Below are 19,700 nucleotides of genomic sequence, written 5' to 3'. Positions count from 1 at the left end.
CCCCTCTAACAAGCAATTGAGCAGCCAAAGCTTATGACAGGGAATAAACTGGCCTCATTTCAAAAAATACCTTCCTGTCCTGGTATACAATGTCTGTTCAGCTTTAAACCAACGGTAGCTGCTTAATGCAAAATGTCCACAAAGGAGACACCTGGCTGAAGGAACCAGGAGGGAGCAGCAGGTATTTTACTGAACTAACACATCATTCCCCCTAAACTGATCTTGAATATTTTTCTGAGTGCAGCAATTTGTGTCAGGCTGTACTCATTTTGGGAAGGTAATTGGAAGGCAGCTACATCTTATGAATCATTTAGAGTTTCAGCTAGGTAACTTTAGCTAACAGGACATTTGAAGTTACCTTTATCAGTTCATATGGTTGTGTTGTCTAATTTAGTATGTGCCTGTGGAAGAAACAGGTTTTAATGTGTTTGATTCATGTTCTGAAATGAACTTTACTGATAATTTTATTTCATGGAAATTGCTCCTTTACTCTGGTACTGACAAGCAGAATTTAGACACTTAACATTGACTAAGTTCTTGGTAATATGATATGGCTAATAAAAATCCTTTCCAATTACCCTTAGTCAAGAAGATGAGGCAAGATGGAGAAAAAACATTCCTCCAAGTGCAAAATGATGAGGATCTCTGCTTACCAGCACGGTCACCACACGCAGAACCACTCCTCGCATGTTATTCTCCAACTTTCTGTCAGTTAGTGACCCATTCAGACCAGTGACAGGATTCCAGCAGCCAAGCTGAAAGAGAAAGAAGAATTTGTTTCTGCATTGCCCATAAAATCACTTCTCTTAGGCAGCTTTAAGCAAGAACATACGAAATAAACAGAACACCTTCTGGAAACGATGGGACAGAAAGTCAGAGAAGAGTTTGTGGACAGATTCTTCTTTAAATTGTAAATGAAGCAATTAGGGATATTTGTGCTTTTAAATACCAGAGTGTAATGGATGACAGCATCCAGGGTTAGAATATGTATTGCCTTAGAAGAGCTCAGGGAGGACTTCTGTATTAATGAAAAAGATTTGAAAAGTAGTATGGCTGTAAAAGTACTTCTACCTGACTTCCAGTGATACACTAATTGGAGAAATAATAGCTACCATAATTTCAGTATGCTGTCTGCTCCAGCCCATCGTTCCTAGTGGAACTCTGATGAAAGGAATTAACTAGTTTTAATTAAAACATATACTACTCATTGATAATGAAACAGCAGTGATTTTTAGCCAGGTTAAAAATCCCATTTAAAAATGACTGAGAAGAGACACATAGGCACACCGAAGTATTTAGAAAGGACTGCAATAGATGGTGCAGAGAAAGGAATTCAGCTATGAGATGTTTTGCATTGGTGCTACCGTATTTATTGGGCTGTTATGGACAGAAGCTTTTGCTCTGGGATTTCTCTAAGACTAACTGCCTTTTAATCTGAGTTTAGTAGATAGTGACCTGTAATTTAGTTCCTCTGAAAATATAACTATCCTACATTCTTACATGATGATAGATGGTTATCTAAGGTACAGAGAAATAGACCCTTGGCAACATGTACAAGCATTACTGGTTTCACTTTTGGAATTAATTGTAAAATTCATCTGGCCTGTAAAAATACCGGTGTTAAATCCAAAAAACAACAGAAGGACAATGACTGACTTCACAGGACTTTGGAGCCAGCTCTGCTTTCTCAGTACCTCCTCCACAGCATGCCTAGCTGTTAACAGCAACACCAATGAACTGCTGACAGGTTCCAGAACCTCATCCCTCCTCTGGCAAAGGTGTCCAGCAGTTTGAGCTGAAAAAACTAACTGCTGAAGTGTGTTACATTAATAGGGCTGTGAAACACAGTGAATGAATTTGAAGCGTGTGCACCATACACTGTATGAGATAAACCACTTCTATCCTACAAAGCAAAGCATTTGATAGTCTATATTTTCTGTATTAGAAATATTGAAAACAGCACTAAGTTAAGAATAAAAGTACACTAAATTAATTCAGTGATTGTCATTCTCAGTCGCATAAAGAAACTAATTAGAACTTGGATCCAATTAGCATATCCAAATGTGTTGAAAGCCTAATTACCACGGATACTGTACTGCTTTTGCCAGATTTAAAACCCTATGAAGTTTCTGAAGAGCCTTTGTATCCTTTTGAGGGTAAAGTCCATTTTTAATTATGTACATTATTGTGTACATATTTATATAATTAACTTTTTAGCCCAAGCCATTCTACATTTTTAACGGAAAAGAGCACAACATAACTGATTGCTACAAATTTAGCGTAGCACTAATTTTCCTTTAAAAAGCCACATTTTATTTTCAATTATTGTTCATTTAATTTTCAGTTCAATCGTTCCTTTATGCAGCACAGTCATGGTGAAGACAAATGTGCAGTGCCTTGCCAATAAAGTTGAAATTGATTTTGAGTGCGAGCTGCTTACTGTTATTAGGCACAAACGAATCAACATTTATTGATGACACTTTGAGCATGTCAATGCAGCAAAAGCAAAAGTAGCTATTGCTGAAACAGCAAGGGGGATGGTATGAAGCTTCCTCTTCAGCTCTACCTCTCGCTTAACTGCTTTTGCAAAACATCTGCTGCTTCTGCATTTGCTTCTCTTTTTCTTTTGTTCTGCCTCTGATAGTTGAAATGAGAGACTAGATCAGGCAGTAACAGAATCTCACATTAATTCTGGTTGATTTATTTAGAACAATACATGTGATTACTGAGCACTGTACCTGTCTTCTTTGTACCATGTGAATTTTGTCATTTATAGTGCTTTTTACTTCAGATGAAAATTCTTCCATTTATTTTAATGACAGTGTTCACTCTGCTACATTCAGATACAAAATTATGAACATGTAAAAGTTGTTAATATTCTGTTTTCTTTACCATCCAATGTACAGTCTCCTCTGATCATCCCACTTCCCAGCTTGTTAGCCCCTCTACCATCATTCCTAGTACGGGTTTGTCTCTCCTCTTTCACTAGCAGAGACAAGAATTGACCTCCCTTTACAAAGGTGCTTCTTTATTAGAAATTTTTGCCTAGATAAAATATGCATTATGGAAGACCTGTAACTTGAAATCAATATTAAAATAGACAAAATCTATTTTATGCATATTTCCAATTTCCAGGCAATGATTTATACAGAATTTGGAACACTAAAATCTATAATGCCTCTAGGACAGAGCTTACAGGCAGATTTTTTCCCCTATTTTTTCCCAGATTTTTTCCACAATCAACCCCACAATATAAATATTCCACATGAAACCAGTGAACTCTGCCGGCAGTGTAACATATAATTAAAACTCTGTCAGTTAATTGAGAAAAATACAGTGGTCTGGTGTGATCATAGTTGAGGACAATCACACAAAATCATAGTATCATAGAATGATAGAACGGTTTGGGTTGGAAAGAACCATAAATATCAGCTAGTTCCAACCCCCTGCCATGAGCAGTGACACCTTCCACTAGATCAGGTTGCCCAAAGCCCCATCAAAACTGGCCTTGAACACTTCCAGGGATGGGGCATCCACAGCTTCTCTGGGCAGCCTGTGCCGGTGCCTCACCACTCTCAAAAATGTTCTTCCTTTTATCTAATACAAATCTACCTTCTTTTAGTTAACAGCCATTACCGCTTGTCCTATCACTACATTTCCTGACAGAGACTCTCTCCTCAGCTCTCCTGTAGGCCCTTTTTAAGTATTGGAAAACCACTATTAAGTCTCCTCAGAGCCTTCTCTTCTCCACGCTGAACAGCCCCAACTCTCTCGGCCTGTCTTTGTAGGAGAAGTGATCCAGCCCCAGTCCCTTGATCATCTTTGTGGCCCTCTTCTGGACTCGTTCTAGTACTTCCATGTCCTTCTTGTGCTGGGGGCCCCAGAGCTGAACACAGCGCTTCAGGTGGGGTCTCACAAGAGCAGAGTAGAGGGGGAGAATCACCTCCCTCGCCCTGGTGGCCACACGACTTTTGATGCAGCCCAGGATATGGTTGGCTTTCTAAGCTGCAAGCGCACATTGCCAGCTCATGTTGAGATTCTCATCTACTAACAGTCCCAGAGCTGCTCTCAATCCATTCTCCACCCAGCCTATATTTGTGCTCAAGATTGCCCCGATCAAGGTGGCAGACTTTGCACTTGGCCTTGCTGAACTTCGAGAGGTTCACACAGGCCCACCTCTCAGGCCTGTCAAGGCCCCGCTGGATGGCATCCCTTCCCTCCAGTGTGTCAAATGCTGGAATAAATGAAACCAGCATATTGATATGAATACATTACTTTTATGCAGTGATTGCCATTACTAGAGAACTTAGAGTGTTCTGTTTGTTAAACTAGTACAGAAAATACAGATGAACCAGTTCATCCAGCACTACAATGCAATTGCCTCTGAACTCAGACTGCGTGTACACAGCAACAGTACAACAGTCAAGAGCAGAAAACACTCCAGAGAAGCTGCAGGAGAAATCCAAAAGATAAAACATCATTACATCTGCTACTGGAATTGATCAGAACACCTAAACTACCATCACTCTTCCTTCCTCTCTTTTCTTGACTTTCCTGGCCTCCTTAAAAAAAAAGGAAAAGTGAACAAGATGTTGGTTTTACTACAGTCTAAGAAAAATCTCTGATGGTAATGCCCGCACACAGCACTATTAAGGAGCTGTTCCATTAGCAGCTCCTAAGAGAGTTGGTCACCTGTGGAAACACCAACATCCGTGCCTACAGTACCAAAAAAATTCTTCAGAAATTCCCTTCTTGAATTTCACCTGGGTCTAACCTGCTTTAGGAACTCACTTTTCCCAAGTAAGGACTTCACCAGAAGAAATATGCATTAATAACACCCTGCTGCATTCCAAAATATAGTAAATTCAAATGACTGGAAGAGATGTCATGAACGTCTCACAAGACAGCACTGAAATAGGGGGTTCCAAATCCCAGGTGTGCTGGCAAGACTCAAGAATGATAGAACAAAAAACTAATGTAGGAAAACATTTTTTTTTTTGGTGATGTCTGGACTCAGCATTTACAGAGATTGCTAGGACAGCAGTTTAGGGAAGATTCAAGCAGGAAAACATGAAAATAGGTTTGCACACAATATGCCCGATAACTCAGGCACTCAGTTGATGTTTAATATATCTAAGTGACTTGGAAATCAGCACCAAAATCCTACAGATGAAAGACTGTCTCACAGAACATAAGCCAAAAAAGACATGTTTTGGTTGTCATTCAGATACGGCCAGCAATTAAAAGTTTTGGGGGACACTCTGTTACCTGGGTAGAGTCCCATTAGCTCAGCCCCACAGCCATCACCCAATAGTCGGTCAAACACATCTGCAAAAAGTCTGATGGCCTTGGGTAAGCCAATGGCCTTTGTAATCCTTGGCTTAATTAAAGAAATGAGGACTTCATACAAAATTTCCTAATACAATTGGTTAGTTGGAAAGTTTTCTGTTTAACTTCTTAACTGAAGCTTACGTAATACTCAGCAAATAAGTTGTTAAAATCAATAGAAAATACTATGTTCAACAAATTGTATAATGTATAGCAGCACTTGTTTCTCCTGCATTCTGTGTAAGGAAACCTATATAGTTCTGTGCATTTATTATTTTGTACAGTATGTTTTATTGCTTTAATTTGCCTCTGGACTAGAAGGAATGGACTCACTCTGCTGTTTTCAAGCTATGTCAGGAGAATGTGAGCACACAAGTTTAGTTTTAAATCTAGTGGCTTAAGGATCATAATTGTAGCACTTGAAGTAGTCTATTTGTTTTATTAACTGATCATAGACAGAAATGCAAATGACCTAAGTAAGGATTTCTTTCCTCAAAGCCAAAGCACATGATCAAATAACACAGCACACAGTTAATAAAATATTTCACTTCGGAGCCTGCCCAAATTTCTTTTCCTAGTGAATAGAAATAAAGAAGCTAAAGGAAAGCTACCTGCTGGTAACGTGCTGTTTGTTTGCCTTCCAGCTCTCGAGTCAACATTTTCTCAAGGCCTCATGCACTCAGATTGGTGCCAGAAGTTATAATTGGATGTTTTAGACCATTGACAAATGTTGAATATAGGGGGAAAAAAGCATAGACTACATAGCTGTTCTCACACCATGTGCTCCACTCATGAAGCACAGCTTCGTGCTTAGGCCAAGTTTCCAGAGGAACTCTAATGGTGTGATTTTTTGGAAAGTATAGTAAATCACCACATCTCAAAGATAATAAACCATTTCCGCAAGCCAGTGGTGTCATTCTAATGGTCCCTCACTCCGCTCCCCCGCCCCCTTCATCTCTTGCTTACTTTCTTTATTACTACTTTTCCTTTCATTTGAAATTTGGTGGTTTTAATCTATCATTTGCCATTTCTAAGTGTCTTCTCTTTTATCTTTATAAAACACTTTTTTTTTTTCCCTTCACAAGTCCTCTCTGTGAATCCAGTACTCTCTCAGCAGTTCCCTAACCTGAGGTTATTTTGCTCTTTCCCATATTGCAACGACTCCTGCCATTTCCCTGTGTACTTCCACCAGCACACTTTCTTTCCTCTTTGCTTTTCTTTCCCTTGATCTTCCCTGCTGTTTCCTGTGCCTTTTCCCATCTTGCTTTTTTTTGGTTGGTAAAGGGACCTAGGTTTTGTCTTGCTTTCACTTCATCCAGTTTTGATTCATCTTTCCAACCACTTTGGGTCCCTTCTTCTTTCTCTTTAGCCTTTGATTCTCCTTTTCTGTCAGATACTCTTCACTCTCAGGAAACTTCCCCTCACCTCCTGTTCCTCCTTTTGTGTTATGAGGGAGATAGGACAAAATACATTGCTGTATGGTCCCGCTTCTCTTGCTTTCACCTTTCATATATATATATATATATATATATATATATTTTCACTCCTGCCCCTTGAAAACCTTAACACGTCTTTTCCTTGAAGATCTAAACAAGGATATTAATGAAACAGACAGTGATATCTTTCCAACTGCCTCCAAATTTAAAGCCAAAAACTCTGTATAGCCTGTTCTTTGACCCAGACATTGTCCCTTTACCATTTGGTGGCTCCACCATGGATAGCTGCCCTGGGAAACTCCCCTGGAAATTCTGGTAGTGCCCAGGGATTGCTGTGGCACCAAGCATTCACAGGGAAAGCACCAGTCCTTCTTCCATAGTACTATGCCACAGCCCATACACGGTGAAAGCGCGCGCTTGCAGGCTACTGGTATGTTCTAGCATTTCCTGAATGGTAAAATAACCTTTATAAGGAGGCAGTTTTTGTTTGCTCGTCGCTGAAAATTGAGGTAGGAATGTAACGGCTGGCACCAGCAAGTTGCTAGATGCTGGAGTTTTGGTTAACAGATACAGGGAGACCAGCAACCACACAAGAACAGTCGCTTTTGAGACATTATCCTGTGACCTGACTTGGTCATGTATCACCCAGCCTACACAGTGAACAGCAGCAAGTTGGGAAGGAAAAAAGAAGCTTCACTGAAGACAGATATTAGTCATTAAGTCTGATATCGACTTTTACATGTTTTTTTACTATGTATTTTACTGTGTAGAAACAACGCTATCACCTCATTATAGTTTATCAGGTAAGAAAAATAAAATAACCTAAAATGACATTAATAGAATCTCCCTCCTCCAAAGAAGAGAAAGCAATGATCTTCCCCCAACACACACAGACACGTCTTTTTCTCTTCAGGAGGCAAATCCTCCTTTAGACTATCAAACTTTTCATATTTCCAGAGTAAAATTCATGAATATCGCTTTCATTTTACATGGCCAGTTTGCTCACTGATGTCTGCATTATTCCCGGGAAACTGATAATATCAAGTAAGCTAAGATTTGTGGCCAGGTTAAATACACTCACTCTGGTTTTTAATTGCAAATCACTAGTTCCCTTCTCATTAGGCATTCTAACAGTTTATGAGGAAGTCTTTTATCTAAATCATGCAAGTTCTAAAATAAATAAAGAAATAAATTATAATTGAACTTTGTCCATCCAATGCTGGGACATCACTGAATCTTTATGAAATCAAAGAGGAAAGTACTCAGACACAGTTACGGCTGCAGCTCCTATTAGACCATGATATATAGGATTTTTGTACCATTGTAAAGCCTTTGATCAAACCCAATCAGCAGCAAACAATGAAAAATACTATTTTCCACTGAACTGTATGAATTTCCCTCTCTACAGGTAACAGCAAAATATGCACTGCACATTTCAGCTTCTCATCAATTCCCTGGGAGTTTAAGAACATTCAATGGACTCTCAGCTTTTCCTTCAGCTTAATAAGGTGCTTTCTGGGGATTTGATTTTTCAGAAAGCGTTTGACAAAGTGGAATGTATTTGCACTGTTGCAGGGCTCAAAAATTCTGTGGGCAGAGCTCCATAAATAAATCAAAATTGCAATAGCATAGGATAAACCCAGCACTATTTTACTTAGAGCGAAATAGTTTACGGAACAGGATTCTGAACAAATCCAGTCCAATAAACCACAGAAGTGAATCCCTCAGAACGGAGCAAGTTGGCCAGGTGTGAACACCCTGCTTCTGCAGCAGCCTGCTGCCAGCACTGAGTGAATTCAGTACCTCAACTCTACCTTGCGTTCGGCTCAGCAAGCAGGCATGCTAAGAAGCACCTAGGTTTATTTTTTTTTTCCCCACAATGAAAATCTCCCTTTGAATGTAACTACAGAATTAGCAGTCTGGGAGTCAGTTCTGGAAGTAAATCTACATGGCGAATTGTGCATTAGCTTCATCACTTCAAACTGTGAGGAAAAAGAAAGGCTGTTGTCTAGCTCCGGTCCAGGAGCAGAATAACCACTGTAGTACAGGCCTGTGTACTAAAGAAATCTGTGCTTGTATTAAAGAAGGCTGACAAGGAATTATGTGTTTAGGTATGCAGAGGGCCCAGTGAGGGTACAGAACATCTGGACTAATCTCAGTGGCATCTCCTTAGCTGTATTTTTGAAGTATAAGTGGAATTATCACACCACTGCTTGCACAATGAACTCTATATCTGGTTATCTTTTCATATGAGGCAAAATGTTATGAATTATATAGATATATATTTTCAGGTATACCGTATAGAATTCTTCCATTTACATTGGGAAAAGGATTTTAAATGAAGCAATACTCCATCAATACTTAGACAAAACTGTGTGTATATATATATATATATATATAACAATCAAACGCTCACTGGGCAGTATGGCTACAGTGATTTCCTGATTCATAAAAAAGAAGAGTTGCATTCACAGCACTTGGGACTTGGTAAAATGTGGGAAGTATTCCTAGGATGCACATACTATGCAAATATATTTTCTGAAATCCTTTGAGAGAGAACAACCTCATGTTTAAATATGCACTTATAATGGTTGCTACACAACTCTTCAGCATGAGATACAGAGTAAATAAGACACAAAAAAAAAAATCACTCCTGCCTTACTCAATACAGTGATGTACTGGCATGAAAACACTCCTTCCAAACCAGATAAAAAGCCAAAAGAAAGGCACATGTGAAAAGATAATACTTTTATCCCAGCCAATACAGTTAGGCCCCTGTCTCCTCAGACACATTCACCTCTCATTACCAATGTGAGAGACAAAGGAATTATTATGGAAGTAGTGTGAGAACATGCACCACTGTCCAGGACAGATGATATGTTTTTTTTGAAGCATATGTGCACCCGTCTAGAAGCTTTTCAAACTTACGCCACATCAAAGTAGCTTGTGCTCTCTGTTGTTCAGCACAGAAGAATTTGCCAACTCCTTCTTAAACGTAGCACAAAGAAGGATGTGATGAGGGCATCTCCTATTCTTACATGACAGTGCAATATGCTTCCCAGGCACAGGGACTATGAAACACCTGCTCACAAACCATCAACAGTGACCAAATAAAATCCATCTATAAATTATTTTTGCAGACAGAGAACAAGAAATTCACGTGAAATTTCAGCCAGTTTAACTTATTTCTATTTTACATGCATGTATCAAAGCATGCCTGGAAATGTCTGAAGAATGGAGACCTTTGGTGAAAAAGGGAAACAAAAATAAGCTGTCAGTTGAAAATTGCCTTCAAGTTTATCACTACAGAGAAGCTAACATGACATTGCAGTAAGCATAGCACTAGATGATAAACCACTTTCTGTTGATTCTACAGGTTCCTGTGATGCTTAAATGGCAAATGCAGAGATTGAAACAATCTTTGCTTACACATAGATCAATACTCTGTTCCTAAAATCCAGGATTTATTTTCAATGTTGTCAGATAAAAAGAGGCTTGCTAAGGTGGATATGTCACTGACTTACTAGCTTGATGCTGGCTAGTAAATCAAAGCAACATTTTGTCACTGATATGATAGAAAATATTATTCCAGTATAACCCACGCTCACAGTCTGTATGGCTAGAGTGTCACCAATTTTCAGTGCATTAAGAACTAGATATTACAAATGATGTATTGGATCATATTTTTTTGAGAAGTTGGTAGTAAAGAAAATACGGTTGTGGGGTGTTTTTTCTACTCCCTCAGCACAGAGCATCTTTGTTAGGAATCAGAGATGATGGCAAAGGAACCAATAAACTTAGCACAGCATTGACCAAATAGAGTACCTGTTACAAGCAACAGCTTGGACCATGTAAATGCATTGGGTGGATAAAGCCCACAGCAAACAGGCATTTTCTTCTCTACTCTCTAAAGGAAGTATCACCTCCTTCTGCAGGCTGGTTTTGGACCATGAGATGTGGGGAAGTGGAGAACAGAAAGGCCAGGTGTGAATTTGAGGAAATGGTTGTTGTACCTGGATTATGAAATGGGACATCGTCCTGCTACATGCAACCACAATGAGAGCAGATGTGTTCAGCTAGAGTCCTAAAGATCAGGCAGGAGCCAGGAGCACTGAGCACTGGAAAATCTTTCAGGAAATAGTTAATAAATAGTTATCTCATACCAGGGGTCTGTCCCTCTATATGGTCCAGATAATCCTTTTGAAGATTTTCTTTTCCAGATGATCTCAGCTCCAAACCCACAGGCCTTTACAGCATCAATAAACTGCTACTGAAATTATTTTTGTACTCACTTCTTTTCTAAAGTCCCTGACAGAACTGTTACAGTGATAACCAAATGTTGAACTGATAAGGATCAAAAGCAATTTCCTCTCTAACTACCAGCACTCACCTTCAGCACAGAAAATGTATTTAGCTTCTTTCCTTTCACATACCACAGGACATAATTACATAGAAGAAAGGTTGTGTCCAAGTAAGACCTGTGCTCCTACAGCCTTCTGAAGATACCCTCAGTGATCTCAGAGACATATGACCATCAGAAAAACTGTAATTTTGATTGCATAGTCTTTCTTACTGATGGTGATGTTGTTCAGCATTCACAGCTGAGTGGCGAACTGTAAAAATACTGTCAAAAATATTTGCATTACACTTTCATGCATTACTTAACACGTGGTATTTAAGGCAAGTTTGGAACTCACTGTATTCACTGGTAATCAGTACTTTGCAGAAGAATAGCCAGATCCGAACTAGATCTGCTGGTGGCAAGTTCAGTAGATTCACATAAAGGAGTAGGTACTTCTATATTAGAGAAAGAAGCAATGACTGAGCATAAATCTCATATGCTGAGAGGGCAGGAAAAAAGTATTGCCTAGTAAAGAAGGGTTCAGATACAGTTTTGTAAAAATGTCAAGTATTTCTACATGGCTATTATTTACTACTGAAAAATTAAAAACAAACCAAAACATTAAAATAGCATTACTGAGGCAGACTATTTATCTTACTCAGACACCTAAAAGAGCTAATCTGGTAATTAGACACAAAGTTTCTAATAAGTCTTTGAGAAGTGCTTGCAAAAAAACTTGTTCTGCTTTTTCTTTCAGTTGAACCAAACAGGAAGGTTAAAGAATTTTGGATAGGAAAAACCTGAGTTTTGCCTATCAAGACAAAACATTTTTAGTAGATTCCTCTGGAAAACCTGAATGGCCTGCAGTGTAATTTTACACACTCATTGCTTTATACAATGCAAGTATTTGCTCTTATTACAGTGAATAATCTTGACAGAACAATCTACGTATCATAAACATTTAAATGGCAAGTGATATGTAGTTAAATATTTGAAGGCTTAAATAAAGAATCCTTGTGGAAAATAATAAAACATTAGCTTGAAGGATGAAGGCCTCTAATAAGTCCTCTCTAGAATAGTTAAATCAGTAAAGTACATTTTTATTACAAATGAAAATCACTGCCCTAATGACACTGAAAGTTGCCACAAAAATAAATTAACATTGTATCTTAGTAATTAAAACTACAGAAACACATTATAAATCTAACTTGAAAGGGATAAGAATTTTATTTTCTAGTAGACTGTATTCCCATAATAGATTCTGTTTAGCATACAAAATGCTGAAATTGTGCAAAGAACCTGAGAACTTTAAACAACTGATTTTTTTTTAGTTACTGTAACATTGCAAAGCTCCTTCTAAAAACATATTGTGGCATATACACCAGTGATTAATTAACCAGATAAGTAGCTCTATACCATGCTCATCACTACTGTGTTTCTACGATTTAATTTCAAGGGATAATACCAATTTTTAAAAAAAATCTTTCCATCTGAAAAGACCTACTACTTCTAAGAAGGGAGAAATGCCTATTGTTGATTACATTAACAAATCAATAATTGGGCTCAAATTATCTTCTTCAACATATTACAACTATGATATTTGCCCAGATGACTTGCTGCTTCCCATTTTCAGCTGCATCCACTTGATATGACTGTAAGCAAACAGAGGTAGGAACTGTGTTACCTTATATGTCAGTAGAGCAACCTGTGTAATGGAGCTTTTTACTGTAATCGTGATCATCATTAGAGATATAACTAAAATTAAGCACTTTGTCCTCATTTTTCCCCAAGTTTCAACTACCCCCTGTTCGCGTTACCTGCCTGATAGCTATGGGGCTGTTTCCCCTGTATGACCAGTTACCTGAGGGGTTGGCAATGTTCAAGAATGCTCTAACTCTCTGCATATCTATCCACGAATATGTCAGATAATAGCTTTTTGCTCTGCTGATATGAGTATGTTAAACTCCTTCCCAAGAGAAGAGAGAAATTACTTCAGCTGGAAAGGAAAAATAATATTATCCCTTCAAATGCTAAATACAGCTCAGGAACATAATCCTGGAGGCCTGTTTTTCAACAGCCTGTGGGTACACTGCATTATCTTCCAATGCACACTCAAATGTTTTCACTGGGGATGCTAATTATCTTCCAGTCTGTAGGCCCTTGAGTTAACACCCACACTAGAGAAGGTACAAATATTTTCAGGGCAAAGAGTGCTTGCTTGAAAGATGGCTCTTGTCTGTCTGGACTACACTTGTCTGAGTGTTCACCTCTGTTATAATTGTTTCAAAGAGAATGTTACTGGTTTTGATAAATGCAGAAAGAAGAAATTATTACCACTGTTTGATACTACAGCACAAGCTTCCGCTACTATATTATTATTACTATTAATAATAATTTTTTTTTTCTTAGCATTACGGTATTTTAAAATTTCACTGTCAAACTGATTTCCATCTTTACTATCCTTGGTAATATGCTGTAATCCCACTACTTCAGGCTGAAGCAAAAAAAGAAGTCAAAAGAGCCTATTTGGTGTGGCTTCTATTCATTGTCTAAAGCACAGATGAAGGCTATTAGGCCATCAGTATTAGTTCTGATTTAAACACTTTAGATACTTTCATTAACTGTGTTGACACTAGTTATATATTATTCATTTTACCTGCACTTCATTGCATTCCCAAAATACAATCACATTTTGCAAATGTGAAGCTGAACATAAGACACTCACGGCTAGATTCTTGGTTGATGTAACTTGGGAGTGTTTTAATGAAAACAAGCCTCATTAGTCTAGCTGGGGATCCAACCCTATCTCTACACCTGCAAACACAACTATATTTCTTCCTAGAATAGGTCTTGAATATGTCTCCATTTTTAGCACAACACCTGGGGTTTATGCTCAGCAATCTTTTCATTGCATTAAAACACTCATTAAATGAGAATTTGTACTGCTACTGGAAAGGTAAAATGCTTCTACACAAGATGCACTAAACCTAAGTGAATAATTCATCTATTTTTCATATACAAATTTATTCATGAAATAATATCCTCTAATAGCTGCTGTTACAGAGATTACAAGCAGTTTCTCCAGAGCATTCGATAACCAGAAAATTTCACTGATTTATTTGTCTGGACACATTGTACTTACAGAACATCTTTGTCTCATGACTGGGCATGTTTCTGGCATGAACATCTGCAATTATCAATTCAATACTTATCCATTTTAGAAACCGAGAAAATACAGTCTACATAATTCCTAAAGGAAGTATTAATAGTAACCCTGTGTAAGCATTACACAGTACATGATGGTCCTACTCTCAGTAAATGTCATTCTGAGCTTTTAAAATATTTAAAGTTCTTGAACAATCAAAACTGACTAAGTCCTTAGGCAAACAAGCAGTGTTAAATCCAAGTCCCTGGCACCCAAATAAACCCAAAACAGAATACCTAGTAATATATTCACTAATGTCCTTCTCCCCCAGCTAATGAAATTCACAATTATCTCACTTCAGTAGCTAAGAGAATTTCCTCAATATTTCTTTACAGTTACTTCCTACATGCTATTTCCCTGATGAACACAAGGTTTAAGACGCTCCACCAGCTCTATTCCCACTTTTAATACAGTGACAACTTTGTTCCCATTTCCAGATAGCTAATAGGGTCATATTTCTTTTGAACAAATTCTTTCATCAGCCCAATCTATTTCTGCGTTAATTGCATCTATGCTCAGGCTTACTATATTGAACAGATAACCTTAACGTATACACAGGATTTTGTATCATGTGAGCTGCTTCTGTCCCCCTGCTCATATGGAAGTGTCACTGTAGCTGTGCTGGTGTAATTCTATAAACAGGCTAGGCTTGTAGAGAGAAGTAATATCTTTTATTAGACCAAGAGATACAGTCAGGGCAGAGAACAAGCTTTGGGCTCAGAAAACTAATGAAAGTCCTCTGAGACAAAAAGCTTTCTTGTTTTTCCTCCAACTGTATTATTTGGTCTTATAAAAGATATAACCTTTTCCCTATGGGCCTGACTGTCCTTGGTTATAACAGATTACTTACGAGGGAGATAGGTCAAAAAGGAGTTGTAAAACAAAATAAAGTAAACCAAAAAGACAGTTAGGGAAGCAAAAATCATGGCCTTGATAAATACCAACTGCTTACACAAAACAGCCAGGCTGACAGAGACCAGAAGATTGTCTCTTCAACCTCAACACCATGATGGGATTGCTTGCCAAGACTGCTAACCTCAAGACCAAAACAGTGATCAGTTTTTTTTTTTTTTTTTTCTCACAGCAGAGCTGATAATTAGCACATTAACAGCTGTCTACAGAAAGGCAGGAGTTGGATGGCACTCAGGTGAAGTTACATGCATCTAGGAGATTTAAGGATATGCAGGTATGCGAAGGACTGGAAGTAGGACTCCCCACATAGTGAAGGGAAGGCCATGAAAAATAGAGGCTTACTGCTCAATGGGCAGGGGACCTAGAGACAACAAACACAAACTCTAAACTTTCTTAGCCTGAATCTGTCCTGGTAAGGTCTGCTTCCAGGCCTTCCAGCTCCTGCACCTGGTGGCACAGTCTGGGGGGAACGACAATCGTGACACATGTAAATTAATGAGAGGCTGCTTAAACAAGCAAAAGAATTCACAGGACTGCATGTGACATACTTAGTTATCACTGTAAAACTGTGTTATCTGATCTTGACAGATTATGGTGACTGGAAGAAGGCAAACATCACACTCATCTTCCAAAAAAGCACAAGAAAGAGGACTTAAGAAAGCACACTGATAAACCTAGCCTCAGTTCTTTGGGGGAGTATCTAGGAAATCCTTTTGGGAGGTATTTCCAAAGACATGATGGACAGGGAGGTGCTGAGGAACAGCTGGCAGAGATTTCCTGGCTAAAACATACTTGATCTTCCTGATTGCTTTCTACAATGAGAAGTACTGGCTCAGTGGATGATGAGATGGCAGGTTTCTTGACTCTAGCAAGGCTTTTCACATGTACTCTTCCTGTACTCTTGTAGCCAGGGCTGCAATAGTGAGAATGTAAGTAGTAGAAACTCAGGTTTATTCACTCTAGAGAGGAGATGAAGGAGAATCCTAATTGCTGACTATAGCTACAAATGGAGGGAGGATTACAGAGAAGGTGGAACCAGACTGCTTGGTGATGGTGCCCAATGAAACAATTAAAAACAACAGTCACATGTTGCAGCAAAAGTAACTCTGTGTTTAGAGTGCTGAAACACTGAGAAAAGGAGACCAAAGAGGTTTTGTCTACAAGAAATAGTTTTTGTATCACTGCAGAGGATGACTGACCTTCCTAAGAAAGGATAATCTTCACAGATGTCATTACTTAAAAGTCAGCATGGTGAATGAAACCAAGAATCAGTGCAAGACGGGAAGAACACGATCCAAGTTTCCAGTCAGGCAACAGTGGAATGCCAGGCATAATTTAAACAAGAAATGACGGACAGCCCTTCCATCCAAAGGTGATGCTCTCTTGGCATCGAGACAGGGTGTTCTGTCCAGGGGATATCTGTGTGCTTCAAGATGGTTGATGTTTTTATAATAGGAAAGCAAACTTCCGCAAGTAGAGTGAAGAAAATTTCAAATTTTTAGGTCCCTCCTTCATCCAAACAATTCTATCTGTGTCTCCCATCCAAATAATCCTCTTTCCTATAAAACTCTGATCCCTCAAATCCCAGTTTATCAATTAATCCAGATTGCTTTACAGTAGACATCTCCTCTTTTAGTCATCCACCAAATTTTACCAACGACAGAAGTTTCTTGAAGAAGGTTAAAAAAATATATTAAAAAGGAAACCAAGCTATTTTGCTTAAGGACAAATGTAACTATAGCTCAGAAATAACAGCAGCTGAAATACAGGATCATAGCATAAATTGCTGTATTAGCAGACAGGTATCATAGATGGAGGTTTATTCAGTAGTTATTAAGGTCAGTTTACAATTTGTGCTATGAAACATCCTTTTTTCATTTGTTTGAACTGCAATTTGAACTGCATGTGCTGAAGTTTTCTGTGCCAGATGTCTGTTCAGGTTAAAATAAACTCTCTCATAGGTCATACACATAAACTGTTTGAATTATGAAAGTTGGCATTCAAATAAATTGGTCATTTTCTAATTTCTGAGTAGTACTGGACCTTGGAAACGCTATAAATCTCTTTTTAAGTGATAATACAGTAGGGAGCGTTTAAGTATAACTTCTACTGTATTCTATTCCTACTATTTTTCTACTTGCTTTCTACTTTCTAGCTGGAAGTGTTCCAGGTTTTGTCTCAGATTGAGGTTTAAATATTATTACTTTTTTTTTTTTTTTTAAACTAGGGCAAATATTTTCTAACTCTTTTCAAAAAGAAGACTGTAGAAAAAAATGTATTCTCAACATTTATAAAAAAAAAAAAAAGGTTTCATGACCTACTTTTAACTCTACTTGCGACAGGAAGTTCAATCCAGCAGGGAAACAAGTAGCTTGTGAAAAGTTTGTGTACACTATCTGAAACATTTCTGAGACAGGCAGACAGGTCCATTTTCTATTTTCACATTTTAACTGTTCTACCACTAAGGAACTACAGCATGTTGTTAAAATTTGCATTATGCAGTATTTAAAATTCTACTGATATGCCCTTTCTTGACAGAACAGGAAAGAAGTCTTAAATTCATAGCTCATAACAGTAGCATTAGAGTTCCAGGTTTTGGCAGTCTTTTTAGACACCGTTTTCAATTAATACCACATAATATCTACTTAGAAAAGTGCCTTATTAGCATTGAAAACCTGAAATTTGCCATAGACTTCATGGAGCTGTTTCTAACAGATTAGATAATGGCTTGCTGCTAACTAGTCAAAACAAAAACAAAAACAAAATAAAAAACAACAAAACACCAAACAATGACATGGTTTCAAGGATTTGGCTTCTGCTCTTTTTTCTTTGATGAAACAATTCTTTGAGCATCAGGTAGGGCTATTTTTTCTTTACAGAGATTTTTTTTTCTTTTGCTTAGTAAAGCATAGGCTTCTCATGTAAAATGCCTAAGAAAAAATGTCTCTTTGAATGGGACAAACTTGTCTTTTCTAGGTTTGACTCAGTGCTTTGCAATTTCTCCTGGCATCTGGCTGGCTATTTCATCCTATATCAAACTCTCCCACACTGAAATCAATCCAAGGTGCATAACATAACATGAATTACTACCTTAAAAAACAACGCTACACCTCTCCTTAAATGCAGAAGAACAAAAGATAAAGCAACTTCTGAAAGTCAAGAAATAATAACTGCTATTCTTTAGCTAATACATTAATCTTAAAAAAATAAAAAATTAAAAAAATCCCAAACAGCTAATTATTTCACCCAGATCCCATATCAAAGACCCAAGAAATGGAGTAAAGTCTACTGACTGCAGCCATCTTTGGATCAGACCTCTTGTGTTTAAATGTTCAGCCCCACTTTTATTTTGCTCTTCTCAAATTCTCAAGGAATCTGGCTGAAAAAATCACTGTGAATAAATTATCTTGTCGAATGAATCGACACATTACATTTCCTGGTGATTTGTTCATAGCATCTAAGTATTGACATGAGTCAGCAAAATCAGAATGTGGAGGAGACTCAGACCATCACTTCAGCATTCCATTTCTTAGACTGGACAGCTGAAACTTTATCCGACCGTCTAACAGGACGCGACTCTGTGGTGCATCCTTGGCACATATATTTATCACAGAATTCCTAGCCAAAGAGGGAAGACGAGTTATGATGAATGACTTCAGGCTGTACCCACAGACTTCCAGCCTTAGGGTGTGCTATGGGACTGGCAACAGGACCAGCAGCTCTGGCAGTCCATATAGCCTACAAAGTTGGGTGGAATCAATTTATTATCTGCAAATATTACGTTTGGAGCCATATATTGTTTTTAATTCCTTGAACTCTTAGTCCTGGCACTTGGAGGAGTTTAGGAAATGAGTGAATAAGCAAAGAGAGTGAAATTCCATAGGAAATAACTGGTGCATAGTGGGAAGAAAAAAGATGGGATTACTTGGAATAAAGAAAGGCTCTCTCCTGAATTCTTTGTGTTAAAATTTTTGTAAAACCTCTAATTATTACAACACAAGACCTGCAATTCAAAAATCTAGGGTTTAATACCAGGCTTCTCAAATTTGTTTTTGTTCTTATGCCAAGCAGATGCATTTGCTATACTTCTAATTCACTTTCTGTGCAACAGTGAAAACCACTCAACAACAACAAAAATATTCCAAAACCCAGAAGATGGCAGAAAAGATACTGCATGTCATTAGAATAGAAAAATTCATTGCAGCTGCAGGAATCTGTATAGTCTGAGTTCATCTGCAAGTATAGAGAATGCACTGAGAAAAAATACTTCTGTGGCTCAGAGCCAGGTTGCACAATGTGTAAATTGGCTAGTTCTCATAGATCTGTTCCTAAATCTTACTGCTGCCATATCAGTTATCTTCCTAAGATTTGTGGCTAACAGATCTAAGTTAATACAGTTTACAGTGGTTTCTTGCCCCCCTTCCAATTACATGAATCCAGCAAAGCCCATAAGCATAAGGAAGCTGGACATATGAAG

At 38.1% G+C, this 19,700-nt stretch overlaps 1 protein-coding gene across 2 annotated transcripts in view; it reads right to left on the bottom strand.

The window, feature by feature from the left end:
* GRID2 (glutamate ionotropic receptor delta type subunit 2) overlaps positions 1 to 19,700 on the bottom strand; it is an 807,057-nt gene that overhangs the window by 164,023 nt on the left and 623,334 nt on the right. For both annotated transcript variants that reach the window (XM_066996365.1, XM_066996366.1), the window contains one exon: positions 654 to 755. In XM_066996365.1, coding sequence (XP_066852466.1) covers positions 654 to 755 — 102 coding nt within the window. The remainder of the gene's footprint in view (positions 1 to 653; positions 756 to 19,700) is intronic.

This window comes from Anser cygnoides, chromosome 4 (assembly GCF_040182565.1).
Source record: "Anser cygnoides isolate HZ-2024a breed goose chromosome 4, Taihu_goose_T2T_genome, whole genome shotgun sequence".
NCBI lineage: Eukaryota > Metazoa > Chordata > Aves > Anseriformes > Anatidae > Anser > Anser cygnoides.
The sequence above is the reverse complement of the archived record's forward strand: the minus strand, read 5'-3'. Positions and strand labels throughout refer to the sequence as shown.